Source organism: Oryctolagus cuniculus, chromosome 11 (genome assembly GCF_051225735.1).
Source record: "Oryctolagus cuniculus isolate XC-2025 breed Fujian yellow rabbit chromosome 11, ASM5122573v1, whole genome shotgun sequence".
Lineage (NCBI taxonomy): Eukaryota > Metazoa > Chordata > Mammalia > Lagomorpha > Leporidae > Oryctolagus > Oryctolagus cuniculus.
The window spans coordinates 14035985-14063972 of record NC_142877.1 but is presented as its reverse complement, the minus strand read 5'-3'; the positions used below and the strand labels follow the sequence as shown (position 1 = coordinate 14063972).

Here is a 27988-nt window from a genome sequence, read left to right as displayed (position 1 = left end):
GTAAGTTTGAGAACCACTGACCTATTAACACATAGAAAAATTCTAAATCTGCTACAGAAGATGACAGTCCAGTGGCTATAGTGGCAATGCATGGCCTCTTTCCTGACACAGACCTGGAAATGCTTGGTTAAGATGTAACCTGGGGCCGGCGCCGCGGCTCACTAGGCTAATCCTCCGCCTTGCGGTGCCAGCACACCGGGTTCTAGTCCCGGTTGGGGCGCCGGATTCTGTCCCGGTTGCCCCTCTCCCAGGCCAGCTCTCTGCTGTGGCCAGGGAGTGCAGTGGAGGATGGCCCAAGTGCTTGGGCCCTGCACCCCATGGGAAACCAGGAGAAGTTCCTGGCTCCTGGCATCGGATCAGCGCGGTGCGCCGGCCGCAGTGCACTGGCTGCGGTGGCCATTGGAGGGTGAACCAATGGCAAAAAAAGGAAGACCTTTCTCTCTGTCTCTCTCTCTCTCTCTGTCCACTTTGCCTGTCAAAAAAAAAAAAAAAAAAAGATGTAACCTGGTCCCTCTGAAGGAGGACCTTTTTTCCCAAAACCTTTTATCTAAGGAATACAAAATTCACGCATTTCCTAAGTACAACTTTAGGAACATTGTGGGGAGCAAACCGGACTAGACTGAGTTACTGGAATTAAGACTTATTCTATGCATCTGCTCTCCCACAATATGGCGATGGGAGAGAAGTAAACAGCTTCCGCACAGCTGCCTCCAGTTCAACCAATAAACTGTAGGACTTGCTCCTGATTGGAGAGCAGCGTACTCGGCGTGTGGGCAGCCGAGTTGGGATTGGCGGAGGAGGACTATAAAGGAGGAGAGAGACGGCATGCACCAGGAACATCTATGGGGAACATCTAGCTGAAGGAACACCCGTGCAGCCCCCGAGCGAGCCGGCCGGCGGTGTGCCGCTCCCCTGCGGAAGTGGGGAATGCGGCCAGGGGGAACCGCCCTTCCACAGAGGTGGAAGGGATAGTAGCCAACCCGGGAAGAACCAGCAGCAAACCCGGGGAGGGCCGAGCAGACAGAAAGAACAGCGCAGGGTTCAGTGTTGCTCCTCCATGAAGAGGGGGAGCGACATAATGGTGCCGTGACTTGGATATGAAGCCTAGGCAGGGTTTAGTGTCGTTCCTCCACGAAGAGGGGGAGCGACAGAACATAGTGATTCTTTCCACCATACCCACACTCCCACACCTCTTCCTCCTCCCTCTTCTATTCCCATTCTTATTTTTTACTAAGATCTATTTTCAACCAACTTTGTACATATATGATTAACTCTATACTAAGTAAAGAGCTCAACAAATAGTTTGAAAAAAAAAAAAACTGCTCCTCAACAGTCAAGACAAGGGCTATTCAAAGTCATTGCATCTCAAAGTGCTCAAAGTGTCAATTTCACTTCTGTAGCATACCTTTTAGGTGCTATATTAGTTATCACAGATTAGGGAGAACATGTGGTATTTGTCCTTTTAGGACTGGCTTATTTCACTAAGTATGATTTTTTTGAATTTCATTCATTTTGTTGGAAACAACAAGATTTCATATTTTTTACTGCTATGTTGTATTCTGTGGTGTCATATCCCATAATTTCTTTATCCAGTCTTCAGTTGATGGACATTTGGGTTGATTCCATACCTTAGCTATTGTGAATTGACCTACAATAAACATGGGGGCACAGATAACTCTTTCATATGCCGATTTCACTTCCCTTGGGTAAATTCCCAGGAGTGGGATGGCTGGGTTATATGATAGGTCCATATTCAGATTTCTATACTGTGTTCCACAGTGGCTGTACCAGTTTACATTCCCACCAACAGTGGATTAGAGTACCTTTTTCCCCACATCCTCACCAGCTTTTTTTTTTATTTGACAGATAAAGTTAGACAATGAGAGAGAGAGAGCAGAGAGAAAGGTCTTCCTTCCGTTGGTTTACCCCCCAAATGGCTGCTACGGCTGGCACTATGCCAATACGAAGCTAGGAGCCAGGTGCTTCCTCCTGGTCTCCCACATGGGTGCAGGTCCAAGCACTTGGGCCATCCTCCACTGCCTTCCCAGGCAGAGAGCTAGATTGGAAGAGGAGCAGCCAGGACTAGAACCCGGCGCCCATATGGGAGCCGGTACCACAGGTGGAAGATTAGCCAAGTGAGCTATGGCGCTGGCCCCCTCATCAGCTTTTGTTGTTTGTTGATTTCTGTATGAAAGCCATTCTAATAGGGGTGAGGTGAAACCTCATTGTGGTTTTGCTTTGCATTTCCCTGAAGGCTAGTTGATCCTGAGCATTTTTTTCATGTCTGTTGCCATTTGGATTTCCTCTTTTGAAAAGTGCTTGTTTAAGTCCTTTGCCCATTTCTTAACTGGGTTGTTTGTTTTGTTGTTGTTGAGTTTTTAAAATCTTTTTTCTATATTCTGGTTATTAATCCTTTATAAGTTGCAGAATTTGCAAATAATTTCTCCTATTCTTTCAGTTGCCTCTTCACTTTCCTGAGTGTTTCTTCTGCAGTACAGAAGCTTCTCAATTTGATGTAATCTCATTTGTCAATTTTGGCTTTGATTGCCTGTGTCTCTGGGGTCTTTTCCAAGAACTCTTTGCTTATACCAGTGTCTTGCAGGGTTTTCTCAATATTTTCTAATAATTTGATGGTATCAGTTCATATATTTAGGTCTTTAATCCATTTTGAGTGTGTAAGGATTTTGTGTAAGGTGTAAGGTTGGAGTCTTGCTTCATAATTCTGCTTGTGGAGATCCAGTTTTCTCGAATGAGAAGTTGAATGAGGAGGACCTTTTGACAGCACAAGTTTATCACGCCTTTACCTCTAAGCTTTTCTCACAGTGCCCTCTAGTCATTTACTAGAGTGTGCAATGAAGATAGGAAAGTGGTCCATACTTTTGAAGGTGTTCCCCAAAATGTAGTAACAGGAGTTTCAACCCCATTTATTATCTGCTGTAAGCTACTGTTGCTGTTGATTTCTTCTGAGAGGATTCATCACATTCAAGTATCACTAATGTTTGCCTTACTATATAACAGCTAAATTCTTACAACAGCTTCTGCCCTCAATCTTTTGTGATATTGTATTAAACAGCCTTTTTGAAAACTCCACTGTAATCCATGAGAGAATGAGAATAAAGGGGCAAATAATGTATTAGTTTTATTATGAAAATAGAATTGACCTTACAGACCCTCCAAAAAGGTCTCAAGTATCCGCAGAGTAGCCCAGACCACACTTCGAAAACTATTGCTCCTTTAGAAAGGATACAATAGTGATTCTGCTAAGCTTTGAATGTAAAGGCTTCTTTGAACACAGAAGCTTCTCCATTTAAGGACTGAACGACCAGTAGCCCCATCATTGACTCTATTCCCATCATGCAGGACTCTCACCATGCAGGACTCTCACCAGAGACAAAGTACATGGTAAAGGCAGATAGGGCTCTGGTCACCAGCTCTTCTACTGTGGGTTTGGCCACACCAGAATTGCCCAGCCCTCCCCAGCCATCATGATCTAGGCAGAAAGTCCAACCAGAGGCCAGTGATTCGGCTACTTTTCTGCCAAGACCTGAGGCCACCAAGAAGTCAGGTGCCGTGTCGTTTATTGCATCCTCAACTCAGAATCAGAGATACTGTCTTCAGGGCAGACAAGGCTTGGCTTGTGGACATGAAGGCATTTGTTTTCTAAATTCAATCCTAGGTATTTCATTCACTTTGAAATGATCCAAAGAAGGACTTCGTGTACTGTCATTTCTGATTGTTATCACATAGGAATATTCTTGAGCTTTGTACATTATTGTTGTATTGACCAATATTATTAAACTTAAGTTTATCAATTTGCTGAGTTTCTTGAATTTTATATGCGGGTAATTATGCTGTCTGCTCATGACCTTCCTCTCTAAAGAACGCATATCTCCTCTTCATCCCATTGAGTGGCGTGAGGCTGACACAGCTCATACAGTGACTAAGGAGTGATCCTTAGCTTGCTCTGTCTTTAAAGGAGAGAGACTGAAGTGGCAGCATGTGGGCCATGTGCTAACATTAAAGACATTCCAGTATAGTCTTAGTTATTATCATTAATGCCTGTTGCATTTTTCAGAAAGCTTTCTAGAATTAGGGGATTATAATTTTATCCTGTAAGCTATTAATGTAATAAATTGTCCTAATGTTGAATCATGCTTACATTCCTTACAAAAATCTACTTGCCACTTAAATTGCTGAGGGCCCTGAAGGTTTTTTCACCTTTGCCAAATACATGTGCCTGAGCCAATTCCTCCTCCCTCCCCACTCCCAGGAGTTTTCTACATCTGCAAGATTGCTGGGGACAATATACCTTCCTTCTCCCTGGAGCTGCCTCAGCTGGTCCTGCTGTGGCCCGTGGCTCCACCCCAAGGGTCTTCACATTCTCCAAGTACTTAAGCCACCATCTCTACACCCCAAAGTCACTCCAACAGGTGTTCCACAAACACAGTGGCCAGGGGACACTGCACAACTACTGCATGTATGCCCACAAACAGCCCCAAGGCCCTGCACTGCTCCATGCAACCAAGGCTGACCACTGTAGCTAAGCTAATGCACCCTGCCAGCCCTGGCTCCTGCAACTGTATGTACATAACAGCTGGCCCTGGCCTCTGACTCCTGCCCCTCCCACCACTGTGTTTGCACCTATAGCCGTTCCTACAGCTGCATGTGCACGCACATGTCCATTCTGGCACACAGCTGCCTCCACACATGCAGACAACCTAACCCATGTCACGAGTCACACAAAACCCACCGTGGCAATACACTTACTTTTTTAAAAAAGATTTATTTATTTATTTATTTATTTGAGAGCGTTACAGACAGAGGGAGAGACAGAGAGAGGTCTTCCATTCACTGGTTCACTCCCCAAATGACCACAGTGGCCCAAGCTGGGCTGATCCGAAGCCAGGAGCCAGGAGCTTCTTCCAGGTCTCCCACACAGGTGCAGGGGCCCAAGCACTTGGGCCATCTTCCACTGCTTTCCCAGGCCATTAGCAGGGAACTGGATTAGAAGTGGACCAGCCAGGACTGAAACCAGTGCCCATATGGGATGCCGATGCCACAGGCAGAGGCTTAACCTACTGTGCCACAGCACCAGTTCCTGGCAATACACTTATTTTTTTTTTTTTTTGACAGGCAGAGTGGACAGTGAGAGAGAGAGACAGAGAGAAAGGTCTTCCTTTTGCCGTTGGTTCACCCTCCAATGGCCGCCGCGGCCGGCGCGCTGCGGCCGGCGCACCGCGCTGATCCGATGGCAGGAGCCAGGAGCCAGGTGCTTTTCCTGGTCTCCCATGGGGTGCAGGGCCCAAGCACCTGGGCCATCCTCCACTGCACTCCCTGGCCACAGCAGAGGGCTGGCCTGGAAGAGGGGCAACCGGGACAGAATCCGGCGCCCCGACCGGGACTAGAACCCGGTGTGCCGGTGCCGCTAGGCGGAGGATTAGCCTAGTGAGCCGCGGCGCCGGCCACAATACACTTATTTTAAGACAGAAGAAGTGATGTCTTGGGAGAGTGAAGAAATGAGAAAGACACTGCAGGGGCAAACCTGCAGTGGCCCAGTCACACCGTGTCCATGGCACACATGGTGCATCCTCCAGTGCTCCACACATTCCGGAAAAGTGGCTGTTCTCATCGCTTCACAGATAGAAACGCTGAGACTTCAGAGGCAAGGCCACTTGTCCAAAATCCCAGAGGCAGTCCTTTGCGATTCGTGATATAAACCCAAGTCTGCCCAGCCCCAAAGCCCCCTCCTTCCACTCCATGTCTGGAGCAATGAGCCCCCCTGTCCTGTCTTCCATCATCACCTCCCACCTGCTCACCCTCAATGAATCACAAAAGCAAGGAGGACACAGAGAAATGTGCTCACTGATTTATTCACAGGTTGATTAGTATTAGCTTTGCAAGGATGTGTGGTGACGGAACCAAGTCCTCACCACAGAAGGCCCCAGAATCCAAGTCATAATGGAGGTTGCCCGCGCATACGGAGAGGGAAGCCGGAGGGTCTTCCACGTGGCTGGATCAAGCTGGGGAAAAATCAGAAAAGATCTTCAGTAAGAAAGCAGCCAAATCATCTCAAAGAACCCTCATGAGAGAGATTAAAAAAAAAAAAAGAGAGAGGAAGGTGGAATGGTTGCCAGAGTCTTGGTATCAGGAGAGGGAGTTCAACTCCTGTGTCCACTGTGCAACTCCAGACTTAGAGCGTGGAATGAGATTATCTTGAAACTCCACTGACCCTCTGGGCTGTGACTCGGCAACATCATGGAAACAGCCTGCGTAAGCAATATTTCGTGCACAAAGTACTTTGCAAAGCACTTTGAATTTCATTATGTCCATTTTACGGATGAAGAAACTGAAGCCCAGAAAACCACTTGCCTGGGCCCCTCACCCAGAGAAGCTGGAATAGAATCAAAGCCACAAGTGAGCCTATGAAAATCCTTGCCCCGAGACCCGGAGAGCAGGGCTCTTGAAGGCCCAGGAAGCCGGACATAGGCCTTGCTCGAGGTGGGGGTCCGCCACACCAGTGCGTCGAATCCGTCCCAGCCCCTGCTTACCTTACACGGGGAGAAAGCAGGCTTTCCCACAGCTGCCTTGGCAGCACTTGAGGTTGTCCTTGCACTGGCTGTCCGTCTCGCACAGGTTAGGCGGATTCAGCATCAGACACTGGAATTCCACCAATGGGCAGTTCCCAGGCTTCTCCCCTGGTGAGATCAAGGCCACAGGTCAGAGGCCTTGCACTTTAGACATCACCCCTTGTTTCTTGGACCCAACCTCTGCTCCAGCCCCCAGCCTGAGCAGGGAGGATCACCTCTTCCCGGTCCCCCATCACCACCGGCTCCTCCCTAAAACATCCCCTGAAGCAGCACCTTGGCTCCCCCAATATCAGGTACCCAGTCAGTGCAGGTTGACCAGCTGTCCAGTGCTGACTGCACAGTGAGTCTTCAAGAGCCCTGTTTATCTGATTGCACAGAGGATCACCTGGAACAGGGAGCTCCCGATGGGCTGGCTGCTTCAGCTTAAAGGAATGCCTGTCTGACCTCCAGGAAGAATGATAGGGCCAATTCAACCAGATGCATGAGCAGCAGAAGCAACTGACCCAGGGAAGAGACAGAGGACTCCCAGGCACGGCCACGCACCCAAGAACAAACGAGTCACACAAAGGCAGGGAATGACAAATTGAGAGAAATGAAGAGTAACAAAACCAAGAGAGCCATTGAGAGCTAAGCCAAGGGCAGGAACAGAGGTAGACAAAGGAGAGCCAGGAAGAGTCACAGACAGGGTCAGAGAGTGAAGGAGAGTGGGGAGTCAGAGAACAGAATGGAGAGGGAACCCTGGGCCAACAGAAACATTTCCAGGTGCTCAGAGGCCTTGGAGCTCGGCTGGACTCACCTCCCACCCTCAGGGAGCTCTCCCAGGAACGGGCTAGAGATGAGAGCCTCAGGAAGCCATGCCCACACCACCGGGGCTCCCACCTCTCACCCTGCAGACAAGATTGGGCCAGGATGATTCCAACTCACCATTGTCCACACCTTCCACGGCCCAAGTTGCCATGGACCCCAGAACAACAAGCACCACGATGGGGAAGAGGACGCTGGACCTCATGGTTCAGGCAGAGTGGCTCTGATGGCCAACGGGAAACCTCACTATTTATACCTTCCCAGTGGGTGTGGTCCCACTAGAATTTTTTGGTCCCTCCCAGCTGCTATTGTATAGGCAGGAAGCTTGGCCAGAGATCAGCAATTCTGGTCCAGGGAGACAGTGGCTACTTCCTTTTTCCAGGCCACACCGTGAGGGCCCCAGGAGAGGTTGTCATAGCAGCTATCTGAGTCCTGAACACTCTGGGGACCCCGGGTCCCTTAGCCTTGGATGTGGAAGGAGTGAAGAGCTCAATTATAAAGGAGCTAACTGGCCTCAGAGCTGAAACCAAAGACGGCTCCTCTACCGAGGCTTTGTGGGCACACCCCTGATACTCACATTCCTGGGCTCTCATGGATTGTGCATTGCTACTACTGTGTAACACACTTCCCATCTCAGACATTCAGATGACCGTCACTCCACCAACAGGTGTTTCTTTCCCTCTAGTAGTTGCACTGTTATATACCCAGAGTTAGGGCAGATACTTGCCACAGCAGTCAAGATGCTGGTTGGGGGTCTGGTATTGTGGCACAGAAGGTTAAGCTACAGCCTGTGATGCCAGCATCCCATATGAGTGCCAGTTCAAGTCCTGGCTACTCCATTTCTGATCCAGCTCCCTGCTAATGCACCTGGGAAGGCAATGGAAGATGGCCCACGTACTTGAGCCCCTGCCACCCATATGGGAGATCTGGATAGAGTTCTAGGCTCCTGGTTTTGACCTGGTCCAGCCCCATTTGTTGCAGCTATTTGGGGAATGAACCAGTGAATATAAGATGTCTTTCTCTCTGACTCTCCCCCTCTATCTCTAACTCAGTCCTTGAAATAAATAAATGCATCCTTAAAAAAACATAAACAAGATTGGAGTCAGTGTTTGAGTCCTGGCTCTAATCTTTTTTTAAAGACTTATTCTATTTTTCTGAAAGGCAGAGTTATAGAGAGAAGAAGGGAAAGACAGAGAGAGAGGTCTTCCATCCTCTGGTTCACTCCCCAGATGGCAACAATGACTGGGGCTGGGCCAGGCCGAAGCCAGGAGCCAGCAGCTTCTTCCAGGTCTCCCATGCAGGTTCAGGGACCCAAGGACTTGGACCATCTTCTGCTGTTTTCCCAGGCACATTAGCAGGGAGCTGGATCAGAAGTAGAGCAACTGGGACTCAAACCGTTGCCCATATAAGATATGGGTGCTATAGGCCATGGCTTTAACCCACTGTACAACAGTGCCAGCCTCAAGAGTAAACTTTATCTGCAGAGTTCAACTCAGACTCCTCTGACCACCGTGTCCATGCTGTTGTTTCACCATCGTGTGGCCTCCTGATGTGTGAGAGTCTCCCATTCATTCCTCAAGGCGACTGTGGACATTCAAACAGACCTGGAGCAGTGCATTGTCATTGAGTGACGGCTCCACATCAAGTTCTTTGTTAGGTATCCTCCGATCAGGCAGTCACCTGGCAGCAGATCTCTTTATGCAGAAGACACTCAGTGGTTTAACGTTTGGTGGGAAAAGAACAGAGGGAAATGTCCTGGGTAACTGCTAAAAGCCTGGTGCATTCATCCCTAGTTGGAGCACCCAGGGTGGCAGGTACGGGAGAAGTGGCAGGTGTGACTTCCACCACACGGTAATGCCATTGCCAGGTCAGGAAATTTTTTACTGGGAAGCAGAGATGAAGAGACAGATACACAGAGACAGATACAGATGCAGAAAGAGCTCCTATCTACTGGTGCACACAATGACTGGAACTAGGCTAGGACTGAAACCAGGAACCAGGAACTCAATTCACACCTCCCACATGGGTGGCAGGAGCCCACTTACTTGCGTCATCACCGCTGGCTGTCAGGGTCTTCGTGGGCAGGAAGCTGGAGTCAGGTGCTCGGATATGGGAGGTGGGTGGCAAAGTTGGGTCAGACACCTGCTCCCCAGGCCAGGGTGTCCGCTCCTCCCCTCCTCCTCTCTCCCTCTTTTGCTCAATGCCACGCTCGAGACAACACCTGGGGGTTTCTAAATGTTTGTTTTTATTGAGGGAAAAGGAGAATTCAGCAGCTAGCGCTTTCCGTCTATAACCGAGGGGTGAACGCCAACACTTTCTCATCAGAAGCGAGCCCCTGTGATCCATTAGTGTCTTCCACAGGCTCCCTGAGAGGACAGTCGTGCACGATTATAACTTTAAATCACAGACTGAAGATTAGCGGGGACCTCAGAGGTCAGAAACCACATACAGCCCCCGGACCAAATCTAGGCAGCTGCCTGTCCGTGTGAGCGAGGTGTTACAGAAGCATGGCCACACATCCGTTCGTGGACGTGTTGTCTGTGACGACTTTTCCACCACCCTGACAGGGCTGAGTAGTTGCAACAGTGATTGACCACAACGCCTAAAATATTTACTGTCTGCTCCTCTATGGAAAACTGTTTGCTGCCCCCTGATCTAGACCGACCTCTCAGTTTGCAGTAAAATAGACCGAGTCTCTCCAGCCCAAAGTTGCCTAATGAATTAATGACACAACACAAGATGGAGCTCTTCTAAAACTGGTTACTAACTGGTTACTCACAAGCAGAGCTGCAGAACCGGCTCGGTGGTGTACATTCCCCTCCCAACAGGATTCTAACCAGAAATTGATTCATCACTCCACTTCACACACCCTGTGTTGCTTTCTAGTAAATCCCATATCGTTGTTGAATTCATTCGTATTTGTTCAATTCATTCACACAAAATTATTTAACAGTTTCTTACCACATTTGCCAGGTTTTGTGTTAGACCTTGAGGCCACAGTGAAAACACAGGGAGCCAATACCACGTGGTCCTTGAGTCTGACCTTGAAGGGCTGGCGCTGTGGTGCAGCAGGTTATGCTGCGGCTTGGAATGCTGGCATCCCATAAGGAGTGCCGGTTCAAGTCCCAGCTGTTCCGTTTCTGATCCAGCTTCCTGCTAATGCACCTGGGAGGGCAGAAAAAATTGTCCAATTCTTTGGTGAGAGACCAGGATGTTCTTCATTCTGGCCCAGCCTCAGCTGCTGTAGGAATTTGAGGAGTGAAGCAGCAGATGATCTCTCTCTCTCTCTCTCTCTCTCTCTCTCTCTGAAGCTTATGACAAACGTTTGGCACAGAGTCGGGTCTACTCGATGCCATAGACATTGTTTATATTACAGTCAAGTTTCTGCATCCATGAGGCCTCATCTTGGGCCTGGACCCATCTGCCCCATGAAGTGCTTGACAAAATCTGACTCCTACTGCACTAAGCCCACTGGTGAGCATCTATACATGCACCCATTAGGCCACTGTGGTGGTCCCCACTGACTACCAATGTCCTAGGGGGAAGGGGGACTTGGCAACCAAGGGGACCTGCACATCCAGCGCTAGCAGGGTGGGAACCCTGGGCTCCCATAGGTGCCTGAACTCTGAACTCTCCTTTTGAGTCCCCACAGTGACTATGAAGGGTGCAGCTTTAAATAATTGTTTTAAAATGGTCATAACAGGTCTAGTGAGAGACTACAGAAGAGAGGCAGTGAAATGGGCACCTGTAACAGCACCTTTGTTCTTGCTCTTGAACAAGGGGCTGTATGTTTTCACCTTGCACCAAGCCCTGAAATCACAGGGCCAGCCCTGGAGGGGCTTATGGGTGCACACAGAAATGGCCATGCCTCATCCATCGTGGCTCAGGACGGGCCAGAAAGCAAGGATCGATCAGAGGCACACCACACACACACACACACACACACACACACAGACATCAGTGGGAAACCCTGCTGAGGAGATGGGTGCAGCCACACATTCGCACCAGAAGCCTGTGGAGAGGGTGACGGACAGTGGTCGAGGTGGAGGAGAAAGAGAGAGAGAGAGAGAGAGAGAGAGAGAGAGAGAGAGAGACTCTTCCATGTACTAGTTTATTCCTCAAACAGCTGCAAAGGCCAGGCCTGGGCCAGGCTGGAGCCAGGAGCCTGGCACTCCATCTGGGTTTTCTACTTGGGCAATAGGGGCCTAAGCTCTCAGGCCATCTTCTGCTGCTTTCCCAGGTACATTAGCAGGAAGCTGGATCAGAAGTGAAGCTGCCAGGACTCAGGCACAGAAAAACAAATGTTGCAGGTTCTCATGCACATGAGGAAGCTAAAAAAGTTGACTTCATTGAAACAGAGAATAGAACATTGGTCATCATGTGTTGGGAAGAAGAAGGGAGAGAGACAATAGAAGGGAGCTGGATAATGGATACTGGAGTGCGGCTGCTCGCGAGGAATGCCCCAGTGTTCTCCAGCACAGTGAGGTCAGTCTAGGTCACAATTTAATGTACATTTTATAGATAACTAGAAGAGAGAAGTTCAGAGGTTCCCAACCCAAAGCGAGGTAAACTTCAAGGAGATAAAAAGTGAATTGCCCTGGGTGGATTACACATTGTATACGTGCGTCAAATTATCACACTGTACCCCATAAACATATGCAATCATTATATGTCAACTAAAAGTAAAATATAAAACTGACCGGGAAAGTTAGGCAGTTTCCATCACCTCTGGAGAGCCCCAGGTGGCTGATGTGGCATCCAGCTTACAGGGGGAACAATGGCCTGTCTGCTTCCTTCTCAGTATTTTCCCACCCCAGACAGTTTGAACTTTACAAGATTTGAACTTCCTTCCCACCCACTCGTAATATTCCTCATAAAACCGGGAAAGGTAAATTGTTCTTTTGGGCTCAAATGCTAGTGGGTAGGGATGCTGGCAAAGCATAATGTGAGCAAAGGTTAAAAAAAAAGACACGCATCCATCAAAGAAACAGCAGGAGGAACACCCAAGAAGGGTTGGTCTCAACCAACGGATGCCCAGCGAGAGCTGGTGGGGGGGTGGGTGTGTTAATCAGGGGCTACAGTCCGTTCCCGCAAAGGCTGGGTGTTTGCCCCCCTAGAAGGCATCTACTTATTCCAAGTTAATGAAATGGCATTAAGTCCTGAGGAAGTGCCACAGGGGTCTGAAGGCCAAAGGAAAGCAAGTGTTGGCCATGAAGCTTCCCCCGTGACCACTGTGAAAGAAAACCTAAGTGATTCCACTCTAGAACAGAGGCAGAAACAGCCTGGGAGGACATCCCCCAAGTTACCAGACTGCAACTCCTTTTGCCTGGATTTGGACGGTTACCCTGCAAAAACAGCAGTAAAAGTACAAAAACTCCGATATCCATGGACATGAATGTTTTCCAGAAGCCCACGTAAATGCATAGCGTGCAAAAGCTATGCATGGAGTTCACAAAATTTTCACCAAAAGAAACATCTTTTCATCCCATTTTCTAAGAGCATTTTGACATAGCCTCACGCTTGTAATATGGCTGAGGCAGCTCCTCCCGTCTTCTCAAACTCAGTGAGGATTCCTTCCGGTTAGCTTAGCTGACTACAAGTAAACCTTTGAACCAATGACTGGATGTCCTCATTGGTTGAAGATGTCAAAATACTTCATCACTGAGCGATGCAGTTCTCGGAGAGCGGAAGTGGGGTGATTCTCCAGGAGTAAATTAGGACAGAGCTACCAGGAAAAGGATGGAAGGACACTCAGCGGTAAAGACAGCGTCTTCTGAAGCCACCTCTTTTGGCTACTGAAATCTCCCTTAAACACTTCCCGAAACACCAACACCTGCCTAAAGTACACTCGAACTCTCTCCCAGGGAAAGCCAACAGAATGTCTCTCATGGGACAAAATCATCTCCAGGTCTAGTAACTGTTCTCTCAGTTAAACACAGAAAAGGCTCTTTGTAGTCTTTACAGTTTAATAGGTTTAACCACTTCGAATGTGCCTAATATACAATGATAGAATGAAAAGAGAAAAACTACAACTAAACATTGTGTTTACAAAAGAGAAATAGAACAGCAATATACAGGTGGCCACTAGCCCCTGGCATGTATTATCTATGCAGTAAGACTGGGATTGGGCTGGGGGTCGTCCTGCCTAGTGATGCCGTAACTTCCTCATAATGTGGAAAAAACAGTGCTGCTCTCTGGGGGCCTCTCCCTGCCTGCTGCCTTCCACGGCCACCTCTCAGAGAAGTATTGCTAAGGTGTCACTTCTTCAAGAGAGGGAGGGAGGAAGGATGCACCTTCTCAAGAACTCATTCCAGATGAATGCAGTGGCACCAGGGACTGACCTGAGCCATCAGTGGCTGTACAAGGTGAGGCTTGGATTTCTTGTCTAGTTGGCTCCTGGTCTCTTTGCCTCAAATAAAAGCATGGGCTACTGATCCTGTTCAGGCACCTCTATGAGTCAGTCTTGTCTTTTATTTACTTGGCTCAACTGTAGTGTGCACTTCTAATCCTAACATACACATCTCCATTTAATTCTGAAAAATACTCTCCCTTTATCTCTTTGGCTATTGCTTCTCTGCCATTGTCTCCATTCTCTTTTTGGAAATTCCACTGGGTATTTATTGAACCTTTTATTTCTAGTCTTCTTGTTTTGCATTTCTCTCCTATCTTTCTCTTCTTCATCTCTCTGCACTGTATTCTGGGTGAATTCCTCAGTATTAGCTTCCAGTTCACTAAAATTCTTTCAACTGCATCCAGCCCAGACTCTATTTTGTATGAATTTTTTGTTTCAATAGTCATTGATTTCCAGGACTCCTACCTGGTTCTTTTGCTATATGTTCATCTGATAAATCCAAACAATGCATATTTTACTGCTACCCTTTGATAAAGTAAACAGAACAACACTTTGACCAATTGTTAGGTAGCTTCACATCCTGAAAATTCAGCTTTGTTAGTTATTTTTTTAAAAAGTAAAAAAAAAGAGAAATATAATCCCTATCAATAGCAAGCACCTCACAACAGCTGGCTTATTTAATGTTAATCTCTCTCTCTCTCTCTCTCTCTCTCACACACACACACACACACACACACACACACACACACAACCCAGAGCTCATAGAGAGCTATAAGGTCATCTGCTACTCAGAGTGCCACATCTTGAAAGATCTTTGTCCAGTTGACTATCAACAGAATCTACTTTTGGACTCTACATCCTTTGTCGCTGACTTGGAGTGTGATCTTGGTCTGGATAGTGCAGCTCTGTGCCTCAGTTTCCCCATCTGTACCCTGATAGGGTTGAATTAGAAGAAGAAGGTGAAGCCTGCTCTAGAACTGATGTTACAGAGACTCACTGGACCACCCTACCCACAGCTGGTGGGATGTCCTGCTCCCGAGGGTTGGCTTGGTCTGAGCCCTAGCTTGGTCTTCTGAGATCTGGGGTGGGAAAGGAGGAGCAGAGGGAAGAGTGGTGTCCACCCCTCGGTAAAGGAGGCTGTTGAACCTCAACTCTGGCCTCTTGGCTCTGAGGCCTGGTCCCTCAAATCCATGCCTCTGTTACATTCACAATATCATCTGCTTTGCCTTCTCCTGGTGTTGGGAGAGGGGAGAGTTTGAGATCTGTGATTCCCTTTGTAAGTTAGATGCCCTTCCTCCATGCCTCACATCACCCAACCTTTTGCTGATTTGGATAATCTTGAGGGAGAAAATTCATATTGATTTCAGGGTTTTTTAAAAGACTCATATTTATTTGAAAGGCAAAGTTACAGAGAGAGGGAGAGACAGAGACAAAGAGATCGATCTTCCATCCTCTGGTTCACTCTCCAAATGGCTGCAATGGCCAGGGCTGGGCAAAGCCAAAGCCAGGCAAAGCCAAAGCCAGGAGCCATGAACTTCATCCAGTCTCCCACAGGGGTGCCGGGGCCCGTGACTTGGGCCATCTTCTGCCACTTTCCCAGGCTCATTAGCAGTGACCTGGATTGGAAGTGGAGCAGTGGAGTCTCAAACCAGCACCCACATGGGATGGCAGCGTCACAGGTGTTGGATTTACCCGCTATGCCACAATGCCAGCCCCAATTTTTGTTTTTATTAGCACTGGTAAACAGCAGGTCCTAATAAATGTAGGTAGTAAATTCCGTGAGTTAACAGATCATGTCTAGTCTATGCTTTATTGTAGCCTAAGAGCTTAGTCTAAAGCCTGATGCATAAAAATAACAGAATGAGTGAATGAATGGCTGCAGGTGTCTGGACCTGAAGCAGAAGTTAGGGAAACTCAATGGCAGGAATGTCCAAGACCTCTCCACCAAAGAAACTGTGTCCATGTAAAATGTAAGGCCAGGATGTTCCTCCCTCGGGGGCCTGAGTATCTCCCCAAGGGAAGACATCTGTTTATGGCCAACAAAAAAGCTGTAACCTGTCAATAAGGAAGTGATTTGGTAAGAGGTTGTAAAATGAGTGTGACTTCTGTGGCTGTAGAACATGTGTTGGCTGTGTAATTATTTGTTCAGTCTCATTCTTATTTTACGTGCTTCTCCAGATGCATCTTTATTTTACAAGTTTAAAGTTGGGGAGAAGAATGAGTTTTGGAGGTCTGGCTATTGTCAGCCATCTGCGCTAGAGTCTGTGAGAGGGGCCTGGAGGAGAGAGAGAAATGAGCTCTCCAACTGCAGCCCCCACGGTCAGGGATAAAGTTCTCACTGGCACTGACCGCGGCTCTCCCGCCCCAAGCAGCTCATCACAGGCCAGGAAGACGCTGTCTATAACTATGCCCGCGGGCTCTACCCCATTGGCAAGGAGATAGTTGACCTCATCTTGGACCAAATTCTAAAACTGGCTGACTCAGGGCACAGGGCTGCAGGGCTTCTTGGTTTTCCACAGCTTGGGGAGGGTGGGGTGGAGACTGGTTCTGGGTTCATCTCTGCTGATGGAACACCTCTCTCGATTATGGCAAGAAATCCAAGGTGGAGTTCTCCATCTACCCAGCCCCCCAGGTTTCCACAGCTGTGCTGGAGCCCTACAACTCCATCCTCAGCACCCACACCACGCCGGAGCACTCTGACTGTGCCTTCGTGGTGGACGGTGAGGCCATCTGTGACATGTGTTGGAGAAACCTCGATATCGGGTGCCCCACCTACACTAACCTGAACCGCCATATTAGCCAGAGGCAATGGCAACAAACACTGTGTGATTGCTGTGTGCCAGGCCCTCAGCATTCGGCATTTTGTCTAATCCTCAGAACTGGCTCAGGGAGTAGATGCTATGATTCTCCCTGCTGAACAGCCAGGAAGGGCAAAGCTAGGACCTGAACCCACTTTCTCCTGCTGCTCAGTAAATGATAGTAACATAGAGAAGAAGCTGGGGATGCCCTCACTGACTTTTAGAGTCTTTTTTAAAAAAAAATTTATTTATTCACTTATTTCAAGGACAGAGTGACAGAGAGAGGGAGAGAGAGATCTTTCATCTGCTGGTTCACTTCCCAGTGGCAGCAATGGCCGGGTTTGGGCCAGGCCAAATCCAGGGGCCTGGAACTCCATCCAGGTCTCCCACATGGGAGGCAGGGGCACAAGCACCTGGGCCATCTTCCACTGCTTTCCCAGGCACATTAGCAGGGAGCTGGATTGGAAATGGAGCAGCCAGGACTTGCACTGGCACTCTGATATGGGATGCTGGTATCACAGGTCGTGGCAGAACCCGCTGGACCACAACATGGGTCCTGGCTTTCTGAGTTTTAAAGAGGGATTATCTGGGGCCTGGCACTAGGGAAATATTCAAAGAGGCTTTTCCAGAGAGGTAGACAGTCTGAGACGAGGGGCCAGCTGGGTGCCCTGTCTTCCCCAGAGATGAAGGATGTTGGGAGAGAGACACAGAGTGGAGATAGGAGGCCAAAGAAGAGGCCAGGGACGAGGACAGGAGGCGAGAAGGGAGCCCAGCTGGGCAGGAATGGGGGGCGGAGCGGAGGGTAGAGAAATGGACATGAGCTGTGGTAGAGCCAGAATTCCCCGGGTTGGAGGCTGACTCTCAGAAGCCACATGCTGGAAGAGGCCGCATCCAGCAGGGCCAGGGCGTGTCAGATCTCAATATTAAGAGGAAAAGGCAGGTGCACCCCCCTCTCCCACCGTGTGGGTTAATAATATCACAGATTGAGGTCGGGTGTTTTGTAGGATATCCCTGCACGGGGGTTCATCTGATGTTTTCTTCTGGTGTTGTGGGTTTTCGGGAGCATAACTGTAGAAAGCGCCACCAGAAGAGGTCACTTTGAACCACTGAGTTCGGTGTTAGAGAGGCCAAGGGAGCAGCTGTCGGGAACAGGCCTGGCAGTGGGCCTGGCCTCCTTTCTCCAGTCGAGAGTCACTGACCCTGGAACATTAAGTCCCTGGGAGGACACCCTGCGCGGGCACTGCTCAGAGCTCTCCACACCAAGGAAAGAGAGGGTGGAAAAATCAAGGTCAGGCTTCTGAGATGTTTGTTCTCAGAGCCAAAAGCGTTGGGCTTTGTGGGATCACTCTGGGGCCTCAGATTGAGTCTTTTTTTAAAAGATTTATGTATTTATTTGAAAGTCGGAGAGAGAGAGAGAGAGAGAGAGAGAGAGAGAGAGAGAGAGAGGTCTTCCATCCGCTGGTTTGCTCTCCAATTGGCCGCAACAGCTGGAGCTGCAACGATCCGAAGCCAGGAGCCAGGACCTTCTTCTGGGTCTCCCACGTGGGTGCAGGGGCCCAAGGACTTGGACTGTGTTCTTCTGCTTTCCCAGGCCATATCATAGAGCTGGATCGGAAGTGGAACAGCCAGGACTCGAACCAGTGCCCATATGGGATGGCGGCACTGCAGGTGGCGGCTGTACCCTCTACGCCACAGGGCCAGCCACCCGCTCCCCAGCAGCTTCTAAAGGACGTTTCTGTTCCGAGAAACGAGTTCCTCAACCAAACACAACACACACAAGCTGAGCTCAGCATGGGAGCTTGTGGTTTCCAGCACTCAGCATTGTCCTCTCCCTTTTGCATCTAAGTTAAAGGAAGAAGTGATTCCCAAGGGACTCAGAGCTAGTAAGAGACCAAACAGGGCCTGCCAAAAGGAACGTGGAAATCAAGCCCAGGGCTCTGGCCCCTCCTGAGTGATCTCCAGCTCTGGAACACAGTGGGATAATTGATTCTGGGGAGTCCCTAGGTGGACAGTGTGCGCAGCGCTTGGCCGTGAGGTCCGGAGCCTGTTCCTGTCCTCCCTGCCAGTAAGGTACTTGGCAAACCAGTTAGTCACTGAGAATGTTACTCATTCTCTTTCAGATATGCAGATGGGAATGAAAATTAGCACAGTTTTCCTGGAAAATGATTTTGCAACAAACACTGAGAAATTTACAAGTGCTGGTATTCACTGGGATATTAATTTCACTTCGGAACATCTACTGGAGGAAATGTGGGCAATTTTGTGTGTGATGAGATTGCATCCACGTCAGGATGATGTATAGAAGGGAAGACTGGAAACAGGAGCATTCCACAGCAGGAGATTGGCTAAGTGAATGTGATGTCAATTTCACCGGAGGGAATGTCACGCGGATGTAAAAGCACTGTTTGTGAAGAGGTTATAATAGCCTTGGGAAACGCTTGTAAGAGACAGGTATGAATTTTTCTAGAATGTATGGGGTAAGAAGCGGTGCATTTGGGGACACTATTCAGGCATAAAAGTGATTGAAATCCTGTCATTTGAAGCAACATGGATGGAACTGGAGAATATAATGGTGAGTGGAATAAAGCAGGCACACAAAGATAAACATGTAATCTTGCTTGTATGTGAAAGCTAAAAAAAAACCACGTTGATTTCTAGAAGTGAGTAGAATATTGGTCAGTTGAGGTAGTTGAGGTTTGGAAGGATTAAGCAGAGAGTAGGTAGAAGGACACTGGATGATGGGCTGAAATGCAGTTACATGGGAATCTCAAAACCATCATGTTGAAAGAAAGAAACTAGACACAAAAGACTGCAGATAGGGGCCGGCGCTGTGGCATAGCTGGTAAAGCCACCGCCTGCAGTGCCAGCATCCCATATGGGCAACGGTTCTAGTCCCAGCTGCTCCACTTCCTATCCAGCTCTCTGTTATGGCCTGGGAAAGCAGTAGAAGATGGCCCAAGTCCTTGGGCCCCTGCACCCACACGGGAGACCTGAAAGAAGCTCCTGGCTCCTGGCTTCGGATCAGTGCATCTCTGGCCATTGGGGCCATCTGGGGAGTGAACCAGCGAATGGAAGATCTCTCTCTCTCCCTCCCTCTCTCTCCCTCTCTCTCTCCATCTCTCTCTCTGTGTAACTCTGACTTTCAAATAAATAATAAATAAATCTTTAAAAAGAAAGATTGCAGATAATATGATTCCACATACTGGAAATTCTAGAACAAATGAAACAAATCTGGAATGAAATTGGGTCAGTGGCTGCCTACAGCTGGCAGGCTTGGGGGGTACTAAAACTGATGATAAATGAACAGGAGTCTGGGGGCCGGTGCTGTGGCATAGCGGGTAAAGCTTCTGCCTGCAGTGCTGGCAGTGCTGGTTCAAGTCCCGGCTGCTCCACTTCCAACCCAGCTCCCTGCTATGGCCGGGGAAAGCAGTAGAAGATGGCCCAAGTCCTTGGGCCCTTGCACCGGCATGGGAGACCCAGAAGAAGCTCCTGGCTCCTGGCTTCAGATAAGCCCAGCTCCCACTGTTGCGATCATTTGGGAAGTGAACCAGCGGACAGAAGATTCTCTCTCTCTCTCTTCCTCTCTATAACTTTTGCCTTTCAAGTTAATTAATTAATTAATTAACTAATTAAAAAAGACTAGGCCGGCGCCATGGCTCACTAGGCTAATCCTCCGCCTTGCGGTGCCAGCACACTGGGTTCTAGTCCCGGTCGGGGCGCCAGATTCTGTCCGGGTTGCCCCTCTTCCAGGCCAGCTCTCTGCTGTGGCCCGGGAGTGCAGTGGAGGATGGCCCAAGTGCTTGGGCCCTGCACCCCATGGGAGACCAGGAGAAGTACCTGGCTCCTGCCATCGGATCAGCGCGGTGCGCCAGCCACAGCGCGCCGGCCACGGTAGCCATTGGAGGGTGAACCAACGGCAAAGGAAGACCTTTCTCTCTGTCTCTCTCTCTCACTGTCCACTCTGCCTGTCAAAAAAAAAAAAAAAAAAAAAGACTAGCTGGAGGCTCAGATGATCATTAGCAACTTAAAAAAAATGAACAGGAGGGAAATATTCCATGTCTTGTTGGGGCAGTGGTCACACGTGTGCAGGCATTTCTCAAAACTCACAAAACAACATTCTTGAAATCTGCACATTTTGTTTAATGTAAATTACACCCGTAAGCGGATTACAGTTAATACTTCTGAGAGTCCCCCTGCGGCCCCAACCTGTCTTGTGAGTAGTGTTCAGCTCTGGCTGACAGCTGCTTGATCCCCAATGATGTTTTCTCAAAGCCTTGTCCAGGCTCCAACATCAACTCCTCCCGACACAGGGCAGCTGTCACCATTAGTGATTGGTCAATGGGATGCCTTCCCCAGAGGCCTTGAGGAATTTCCAGCAACGCCCGGCTGAGCTCTGACTCCATCACAGATCATTTCTGGGCGGCTGTTGGCAGGAAGGAAGTCGCACTCTCCCAGCCTCCCTCTCCCACAGACGTGGAGCTTCCCTGCCTGTGCCCTGCTTCCTGTCTCATCTTCTCTGAGACTCTTCAGGGATTTCATCTCCTAGGAGAAGACGCGCCCCTTTCCCAGCCTGCCAGGAATAGTATCCGGGGAGTCAGCAAGGAGCCCGATGGGGAAACCCCAGTGGAGAAGGACCGGGTTGCCTGGATGTCTCCTGCATGGGAGGAGAGGTCACGGCCACACTTGCCCCACGGGGAGGATCTGAACGAGCTGACGTTTCATGCCATGTTGTTTTCATGCCTCCCCCAGTCTTCCTCTTTCTGGCCACTCTCACAGTCGGTCTCCCAACTTAGGCCCAGGGACCTCCGAGCCCTTTAGCCCAGCTGTGCGAAATTAGCGTCTCCAAAGTACCCTTTCTAATTCAGAACAAGGAAGACCAGGAGGCCTTAGACACAGTCCAGTGGTCCCAGGGATGGACAGAGATGGAGAGTTGGAGGACCCCTTTCTGGGTGCATTCATTCCCTCATTCATTGATTCCACAAACCATTTTGGGCACCCAGTGTTTACTGAGCACCAACCACGTGTCCAATCTTATGCCTTGTGTGTTAGATAAACATATGAACCAGCCATCAAAGGTGTCTGCATTCGCAGAGCGAACATCCATAGCTACTGAGTGCTTCCTGTGTGCTGGGCATGTGTTAGGCTGCTGGGAACAGGAGATTAAAAAGACTGATACGGTCCCTGCTCTCAAAGGAAGACAGAGGTTGACTGCTTCTACTCTAAAAATCCAAACTCCAAAACTCTTTGTGTGCTGATTGATGCCACATGTGGTAGGTGCCAGTCAAAACACAGGTGCACTAATGATAGTGCATAAAATCGCCTTGAGGCTATGTATATATGAAACATACATGAATTTTACATTTAGACTTGCGTCCCATTGCCAATATATCTCATTATCAATATGCAGATATTCAAAAATCAAAAAAATAATCAGAAACATGAAACACTTCTGGTCCCAAGAATTTTGCATCAGGGAAACCCAGCCTATATGGGTGATCAAGTAATCAGCCTTCCCCATCACCTCTAAGAAAATCTGCCAGAGCTGGACGACAGGCCCAGAACACAGGAACCCAGCTCCAGCAGGAGGCTGGCAAGCCTGAGTCTGTGGGTCTTCATTTTCCCCTGAGCCGACGCCATGCACTCCTGGCACAGGTGGGGAGACGGGGGCTCAGAGCAGCACAACACCTTGGTTAGGATCACACAGTGAATCGGGGACAAGGTCTTAAGAGTGCAAGTCCCTGGGCTGCCGAGGCAGAGAGCGGAGGGGCTCTGCCCAGGGTTGAAGGCTGCGTATGTCAAGTAAGCAAAGAGAGAACGGCCAACTTGGCCAGCGGAGGACAGGGCCAGGCTGCTGGGCCACTGGCCTGGGTGAGAGCATGGAGGTGAGGGACTGGGCAGCAGAAGAGCCTGGCTCCCGGCGAGCCCCAGGGGCAGTCAGGGAACAACAATGACAATAGCTGCAAATGGGGCTTTTTTGTTGTTGTTTTGTTTTTAAAGATTTATTGATTTATTTGAAAGTCAGAGTTACACAGAGAGAGGAGAGGCAGAGAGAGAGAGATCTTTCATTTGCTGGTTCACTCTCCAATTGGCTGCAACAGCGGGAGCTGCGCCAATTCAAAGCCAGGAGCCAGGAGCTTCTTCGGGGCCCATGTGGGTGCAGGGGCCCAAGGACTTGGGCCATCCTCTACTGCTTTCCCAGGCCACAGCAGAGAGCTGGATCAGAAATAGAGCAGCTGGGACTAGAACATAGGTTACTGAAAATCACAGAGGCCCCTGGTTCACCCAAGATCACAGCGGGAGCAGACTGCATTCAGGCTCTGACCTCAGGTCATCTCATCAGGCGTCCACCTCCTAGCTGCGGTCTGCGGTCGCATCTGCACACTTCTTGCTTCTAGCTGCATCCCCGGGTCTAGCACAGTGCTGGGCTCACAGCAGGCATTCTAAGGGACTGAGTAAGCAAGGCAGGCGGAAGTGTTGGAGGCTGGCTGGGGACATTCGCTTGGATTTCAGCAGCCGGATCGAGTCGAGAAGGGTGTGGCTCTGCAGAACGGGCTCCAGGACGTGTCCCGGGGTAGCTGCCTGACAGGTGACTGGACAAGGCCCTTCCTCTCAGAGTCCAGTCTTACTCCTCTGAGAAGTGGTTGGTTTGGCCTAGATGATCTTCAAGACCCCCTCTAGGGCTACCATACCATGGTTTCAGGGTTTAGAACCAAATACAGCAGGTTGGGGTGGCTCTGAGTTACTAATATGAAACGTTTTCTGGCCTGGAGGATACTTTTTTTTAAAAGATTGGTTTATTTATTTGAAAGTTACAGGGTAGGGGGAGGTCTTCCATCTGCTAGTTCACAGCCTAGATGGCTGCAATGGCCAGGGCTGGGCCAGGCCAGAACCAGAAGTGCCATCCAGGTCTCCCACATGGGTGGCAGGAACCCAAACATTTGGTCCATCTTCTGCTGCTTTTCCCAGGCCATTAGTAGGGAGCTCCTGGCTCATGGCTTCAGCCTGGCCCAGCCCCAGCCATTATGTCCAATGGAGAAGTAAACCATTAGATGGAAGATCTCCTCTTCTCTCTCTCTCTCCCTCTCTCTCTCTCTTTCTCCCCCTTTTCCTCCTCTCTGTAACTCTGCCTTTCAAATAAATAATCTTAAAAATAAAAAAAGTACAAGTACCATGGAGGAGGACACTCAAGTCAGTGGTCCCATGAGCCATTCTGAAGTAGGACAAAGACCAACACTGTGAGGTCAGATCTGGTTTGGGGGGAGGGCAGATACTGAGCAGCGGGAACCCACCTGGCTGCCCAGCCCCGACCCCGAGTTGCTAACAACTTTGGCCCTGGCCCGCTGTGGTTCTGCAGCCCTTGGCCAGTCTGGCCCAGGCCTCGTGGGCAGTGGTGCACACCCACACTCCGTGAATGGCTGAAGCCACTGCCCACCCAATCCTGTCGGCCGTGGACTCTGAGAGGCCCGCCATTGCACTTGCCCGTGAAGTGTGGAATAGCTGTGGATTCATACAGACGATGAAATGGAGCAGACACCCAGACGAGGGGAATCCCAGGCAGCCCTTACGAGGAAGAAAGCAGGGCATGGCAGAGCTCTTCACACCAAGCCTGGCCGAGCGGAAAGGCTGTAGCAGAAGGCGATGGCTGAGGCCTTTCCCAGCTGCAAGGGGCACCCTGCCCGCGGCCCTGCACACACACTCCCCTTACAAAACTGCACGGCTTGAGCCTTTCAAGAATATCAGGTAGTTCCTGGAAATAACGATCAGAAACCGAGAACGCCAGCCAAGGTCACAAGGGGCCGGTGCCGTGGTGCAGCGGGTAAACCACTGTCCCATATGGGCAACAGTTCAAGTCTCAGTTGCTCCACTTCGCATCCAGCTCGCTGCTGTGGCCTGGGAAAGCAGTGGAAGATGGCCCAAGTCCTTGGGCCTCTGCGCCCACATGGGAGACCTGGAAGAAGCTCCTGGCTCCTGGCTTCGGATCAGTGCAGCTCCGGCCATTATAGCTGATTGGGGAGTGAACCAACAGATGGAAGACCCCTCTCTCTCTCTTTCTCTCTCTCTATCTCTCCTTCTATCTCTGTGTAACTCTGACTTTCAAATAAATAAATAAATCTTGAAAAAAAAATGGCCACGAACCGAACTCATCTGGCTAGGGTTCCATCTGTGGACTCCCAATACCATCACCATCATAAGTCATATTCTCCCAAGACCCAGAACCCCAAGAGGAAAGCACAGAATGAGCCACGCATTTATAAACACTCGTGTTCATGCGTCCTTTGTCCCAGGCTCTGCTCTCGGAATGTCGAATGGGTTACCTCATTTCATCCCAACACAGTGGCGAAGGGAGCACCATCATCTCCGTTTCACAGATGAGAACACAGAGCCCTTTTGACAGAGGCACAGAGAATTAAGAAACTTGCCAAAGGTCACACAGCTAAGTGGCACGGCTGGGGTTTGAACAGGTAGCCTGGCTCCCCCATCTGTGCTCTTAACAGCTGCACTGCTGTCACGCTACAGGATACCTTCCAAGGAGTGGAGAAAAGGGTACTGGCTCCTGTGGCCCCCCAAAAAGACCCAGAAGAACGGGTCTCGTAGTAGGAAGGAGGGTGGACACAGGGCAGGCATCAAACAACAACAAAGCGCCCTCTGCAGGCGGATGTGGGTCCCGCAAGGAGAAGTACGTGGAATGCGCAGCACAGAGCCTCCCATGAATTCAGTCCCACGACCCTGCTAGGCTGGCGCTGTTCACTCACCTCATTTCCTGGACGAGGAAGCAGACAACTTGCCCAGCTTATTTGGCAAAGCAGCAGCACACCTGCCAGCAGGCTGACTGCACAGCCCCACACTAGCGGCCTCTCTCTGCGCAGGAAGCGCCTGGAAGGAATCACGGGGAGCCGTTGTTCCGTGGTTACCTCCGGGGAGAGGCATTAGGGGAGCCAGGGGTTTTCACTTGATACCCTAGGTGCTATTTAAGTTTTATTTTAACGATGAGGCTGGATGGCTTTTACGATTTAAAAATATTTTTACTATAAAGGCTTTATGTACAAGATTTAAAAGAAAAAAACCTCTGTGTGTGGAGCCAGCCCCAAGTGGGAGGAAGCGGAGAGCTCAGGAGCCACGGGCAGCTTCCGCCCTGCCCTCCAGGAACTCTGCCCAGGCCAGGGGCTTGGGGAGGGTCTGTGGGGGCTGGGGCTGAAACGAGGAGGACGGGTTGCCTCCACCCTTCCACAGTCGCTCTCGGCCTTGGGCGTGTGTCACAGCACCTGGAAGGCTCGTGGAAGCCGAGGGCTGGGCCCCGGCAGAGTTCTGGAGCGGCGGGTGGAGGAGGGAGCCGGGAATGTGTGTTTCCAGCAAGTCCCCAGGCGAGGCGGCTGCTGCTGGCCCTGGGCCGCACTCAGGACAGCTCTACCCTTCTCTCACGCGCAGCCCTGAACGGTTTCCAGAACACCGGTGCGGGTCTCATCCGATCCCCTCCCACATCCCTGGGAGAGAAGGGACAGGCAAGGGAGGGGCACTGTGCCCACGTGGTTGCCAAGGGAAATGAGGGGACAACTTGAGCAGCGCGGCGGTGAACGCACCAGTGCGCGCCCCCCGGCACCTCCCAGCTTTCTGCCGCCCCCACCGCTGCCCCCCGCCCCCGCTCCCCTGCCCCCGCCCCTGCTTCACCCCAGCATCCAGCCTGTTCCCAGCCCAAGTCCCTGCATCGCACTCCCTCCCTGGCTCCTCCTCGGCTTGCTGGCCTCCGTTCAACCAGCAGGGGGCCTCCCTGACCACCCCATGTAAAGTAATCGCCTCCCCCCCCTCGGTGGCCACTCCCACAAGGGGCTATTGTAAAGTTAATTAATGAAAATAAAATTAAGGTCCAGCTCCTGGATCTCAGCTGCCACAGCGCCACTGATCAATGAGCGCACGTTGGCTACTGTCCTGGACGGGGTGACGGGAGGCAGGGCTGCCGCTGGGGGCCGCAAGCCCTTGCTGCCCTCGCTCCCGCCCTCGCTGCAGGCCATGACTCGGGCATGTTCCCAAGCACAAGGCTCAGCTCTGGAAGGGAACCCCTGCCAGCCACTGCGAGGGCGCCGTCCTTTAACCCAGTTTCTGGGGACACCAAGAGGGCTGAAACACGGCGTTCCCTCGGGAGACCTGGGCTCCAGGCTCTTCCAAAAGGCAAGTGCCCTGTGCCTGGTCTTACCGGACTCTGCAAACCATGCGACCTGGGTGCTTGCCTGGTCACCAGGAGCCCCCGGCCAGCGTCTGTGCTCCGGCCGGGCCCCTGACTCAGGCTCTTTGGCAGTGTTGCCCCCCCCCCACTTCCTGTTCTTGGGCTAATGAGTTCCTGGTATTGACCTGGTGAGCCTATCGGAAGTCTTCTCCTAGCCTTTCAAGTAGAACAGGCTAAGCAAGGGCCAGCTCCCTCGTGTGGGACAGGACTCTGCCCAGCCACCCTACAGGAGACGGGGATTGGAAAACGAGTGAGAGGAGGCGGGAGGGTGAGCTAGGAAACCATTATTGTCAGGACCAACACACACCTGATAAGTGGCAGGGCTGGGCGTGTGTGTGTGTGTGTGTGTGTGTGCGCGCGCGCGCGCGAAGGGAGGAGACGGTCTTAAGGAAAGGGAAGGCTTCTTGGTCCTAGGAGCTCTGGGACCCAGATCCAAAACCAGAGCTCTGGACGCCATCCAGTGGCCAGCAGGGAGATTGCAGGAGAAGAGAGGTGACGGCACCCGAGAAGGCAGTGCTGGCCAGTGCCGGGCGGGGCAGGGGAGGAGGGCAGGAGCCTGGCCCTTGCCCTCAGCGCCCCATCCATTAACACCCTGTTCCAGTGTTGACCTCCCCAGGTTTCTGCCTGATCCAACTGGCATTTTCTCAGTGTGAGATCTTGGCCAGGTAACTCTACCCTCCAGGTCTCAGTTTCCCTAAATGTAAAAGGAAGGGGTTGGGCAAGGTGAAGTCACTTGCCAGGTGCTGCTTGTGGGACTTTAGCTTATCTGATTCTCAGGTGCAGGGAAAGGCTGGGTCACACACATGCACCTGTAGACTCCACTCCACCTGTGCAAATCCCAGCCCCCGTCCCAGGTCACCTCCTCCAGCATTTCTCCCTCCCAGCCTGCCCCTTGCTCTGCCTTCCCAGGCGAAGCCCCCTCTTTCTGCTTCAGTTACAGTCCACGGGCTCCAGCCCCTCCAGCTCAGAGCTCCCTCTGCTCAAGGGATTTCTTCCTCTTCACTGCCTCGCAAGGCGCACAGCCACTCTTAACAGCTCTGAAGCCGGCTGCCTTCAAACCCATGCCTCCCCCCCCCCCGCCCCGCCCAGAGGTCCATGCCCTAAGCCCTGCACCTGTGAGCCTATCGCCTTCGTGGATGCTGTGGGATAGAAAGCTTTAGGTGAGGAGATCTTTCATGGCAATATGGTTATCCCTAGACAGACCCACGGGCACGCCGACGAGACAGAG

At 50.6% G+C, this 27988-nt stretch overlaps 1 protein-coding gene and 1 long non-coding RNA gene across 4 annotated transcripts; both read right to left on the bottom strand.

Moving 5' to 3' along the window:
- Nucleotides 1-5854: 5854 nt before the first annotated feature.
- LOC103352377 (antileukoproteinase) lies at nt 5855-7663 on the bottom strand. Its single transcript, XM_008274757.5, has 3 exons — nt 7512-7663; nt 6549-6695; nt 5855-6020 (listed from the first exon to the last, which is right to left on the bottom strand). The coding sequence occupies exons 1-2, from the start codon at nt 7594-7596 to the stop codon at nt 6550-6552; spliced, it is 231 nt and encodes a 76-aa protein (XP_008272979.1). The 5' UTR covers nt 7597-7663; the 3' UTR covers nt 5855-6020; nt 6549.
- A 1788-nt stretch (nt 7664-9451) lies between these two features.
- On the bottom strand, nt 9452-27099 carry LOC149123346 (uncharacterized). Of its 3 annotated transcripts, XR_016215807.1 has the most exons (5): nt 26731-27099; nt 25295-25415; nt 24857-24926; nt 22864-22989; nt 22059-22754 (listed from the first exon to the last, which is right to left on the bottom strand). It is a non-coding gene; the product is annotated as an uncharacterized LOC149123346 (long non-coding RNA). The 3 variants fall into 3 exon arrangements; XR_016215808.1 differs by lacking the exons at nt 22059-22754; nt 22864-22989; nt 24857-24926 and adding exons at nt 9452-9493; nt 10353-10556 and having other exon boundaries at nt 26731-27065; XR_016215806.1 differs by lacking the exon at nt 24857-24926 and having other exon boundaries at nt 22502-22754; nt 26731-27052.
- Between the last annotated feature and the right edge of the window lie 889 nt (nt 27100-27988).

Coding starts and splice junctions, on each gene's coding strand:
- LOC103352377 (XM_008274757.5), bottom strand. CDS start 7,596: ATGAGGTCCAGCGTCCTCTTCCCCATCGTGGTGCTTGTTGTTCTGGGG. Junction 6,696..7,511: donor CGTGGAAGGTGTGGACAATG/GTGAGTTGGAAT, acceptor TGATCTCACCAG/GGGAGAAGCCTGGGAACTGC.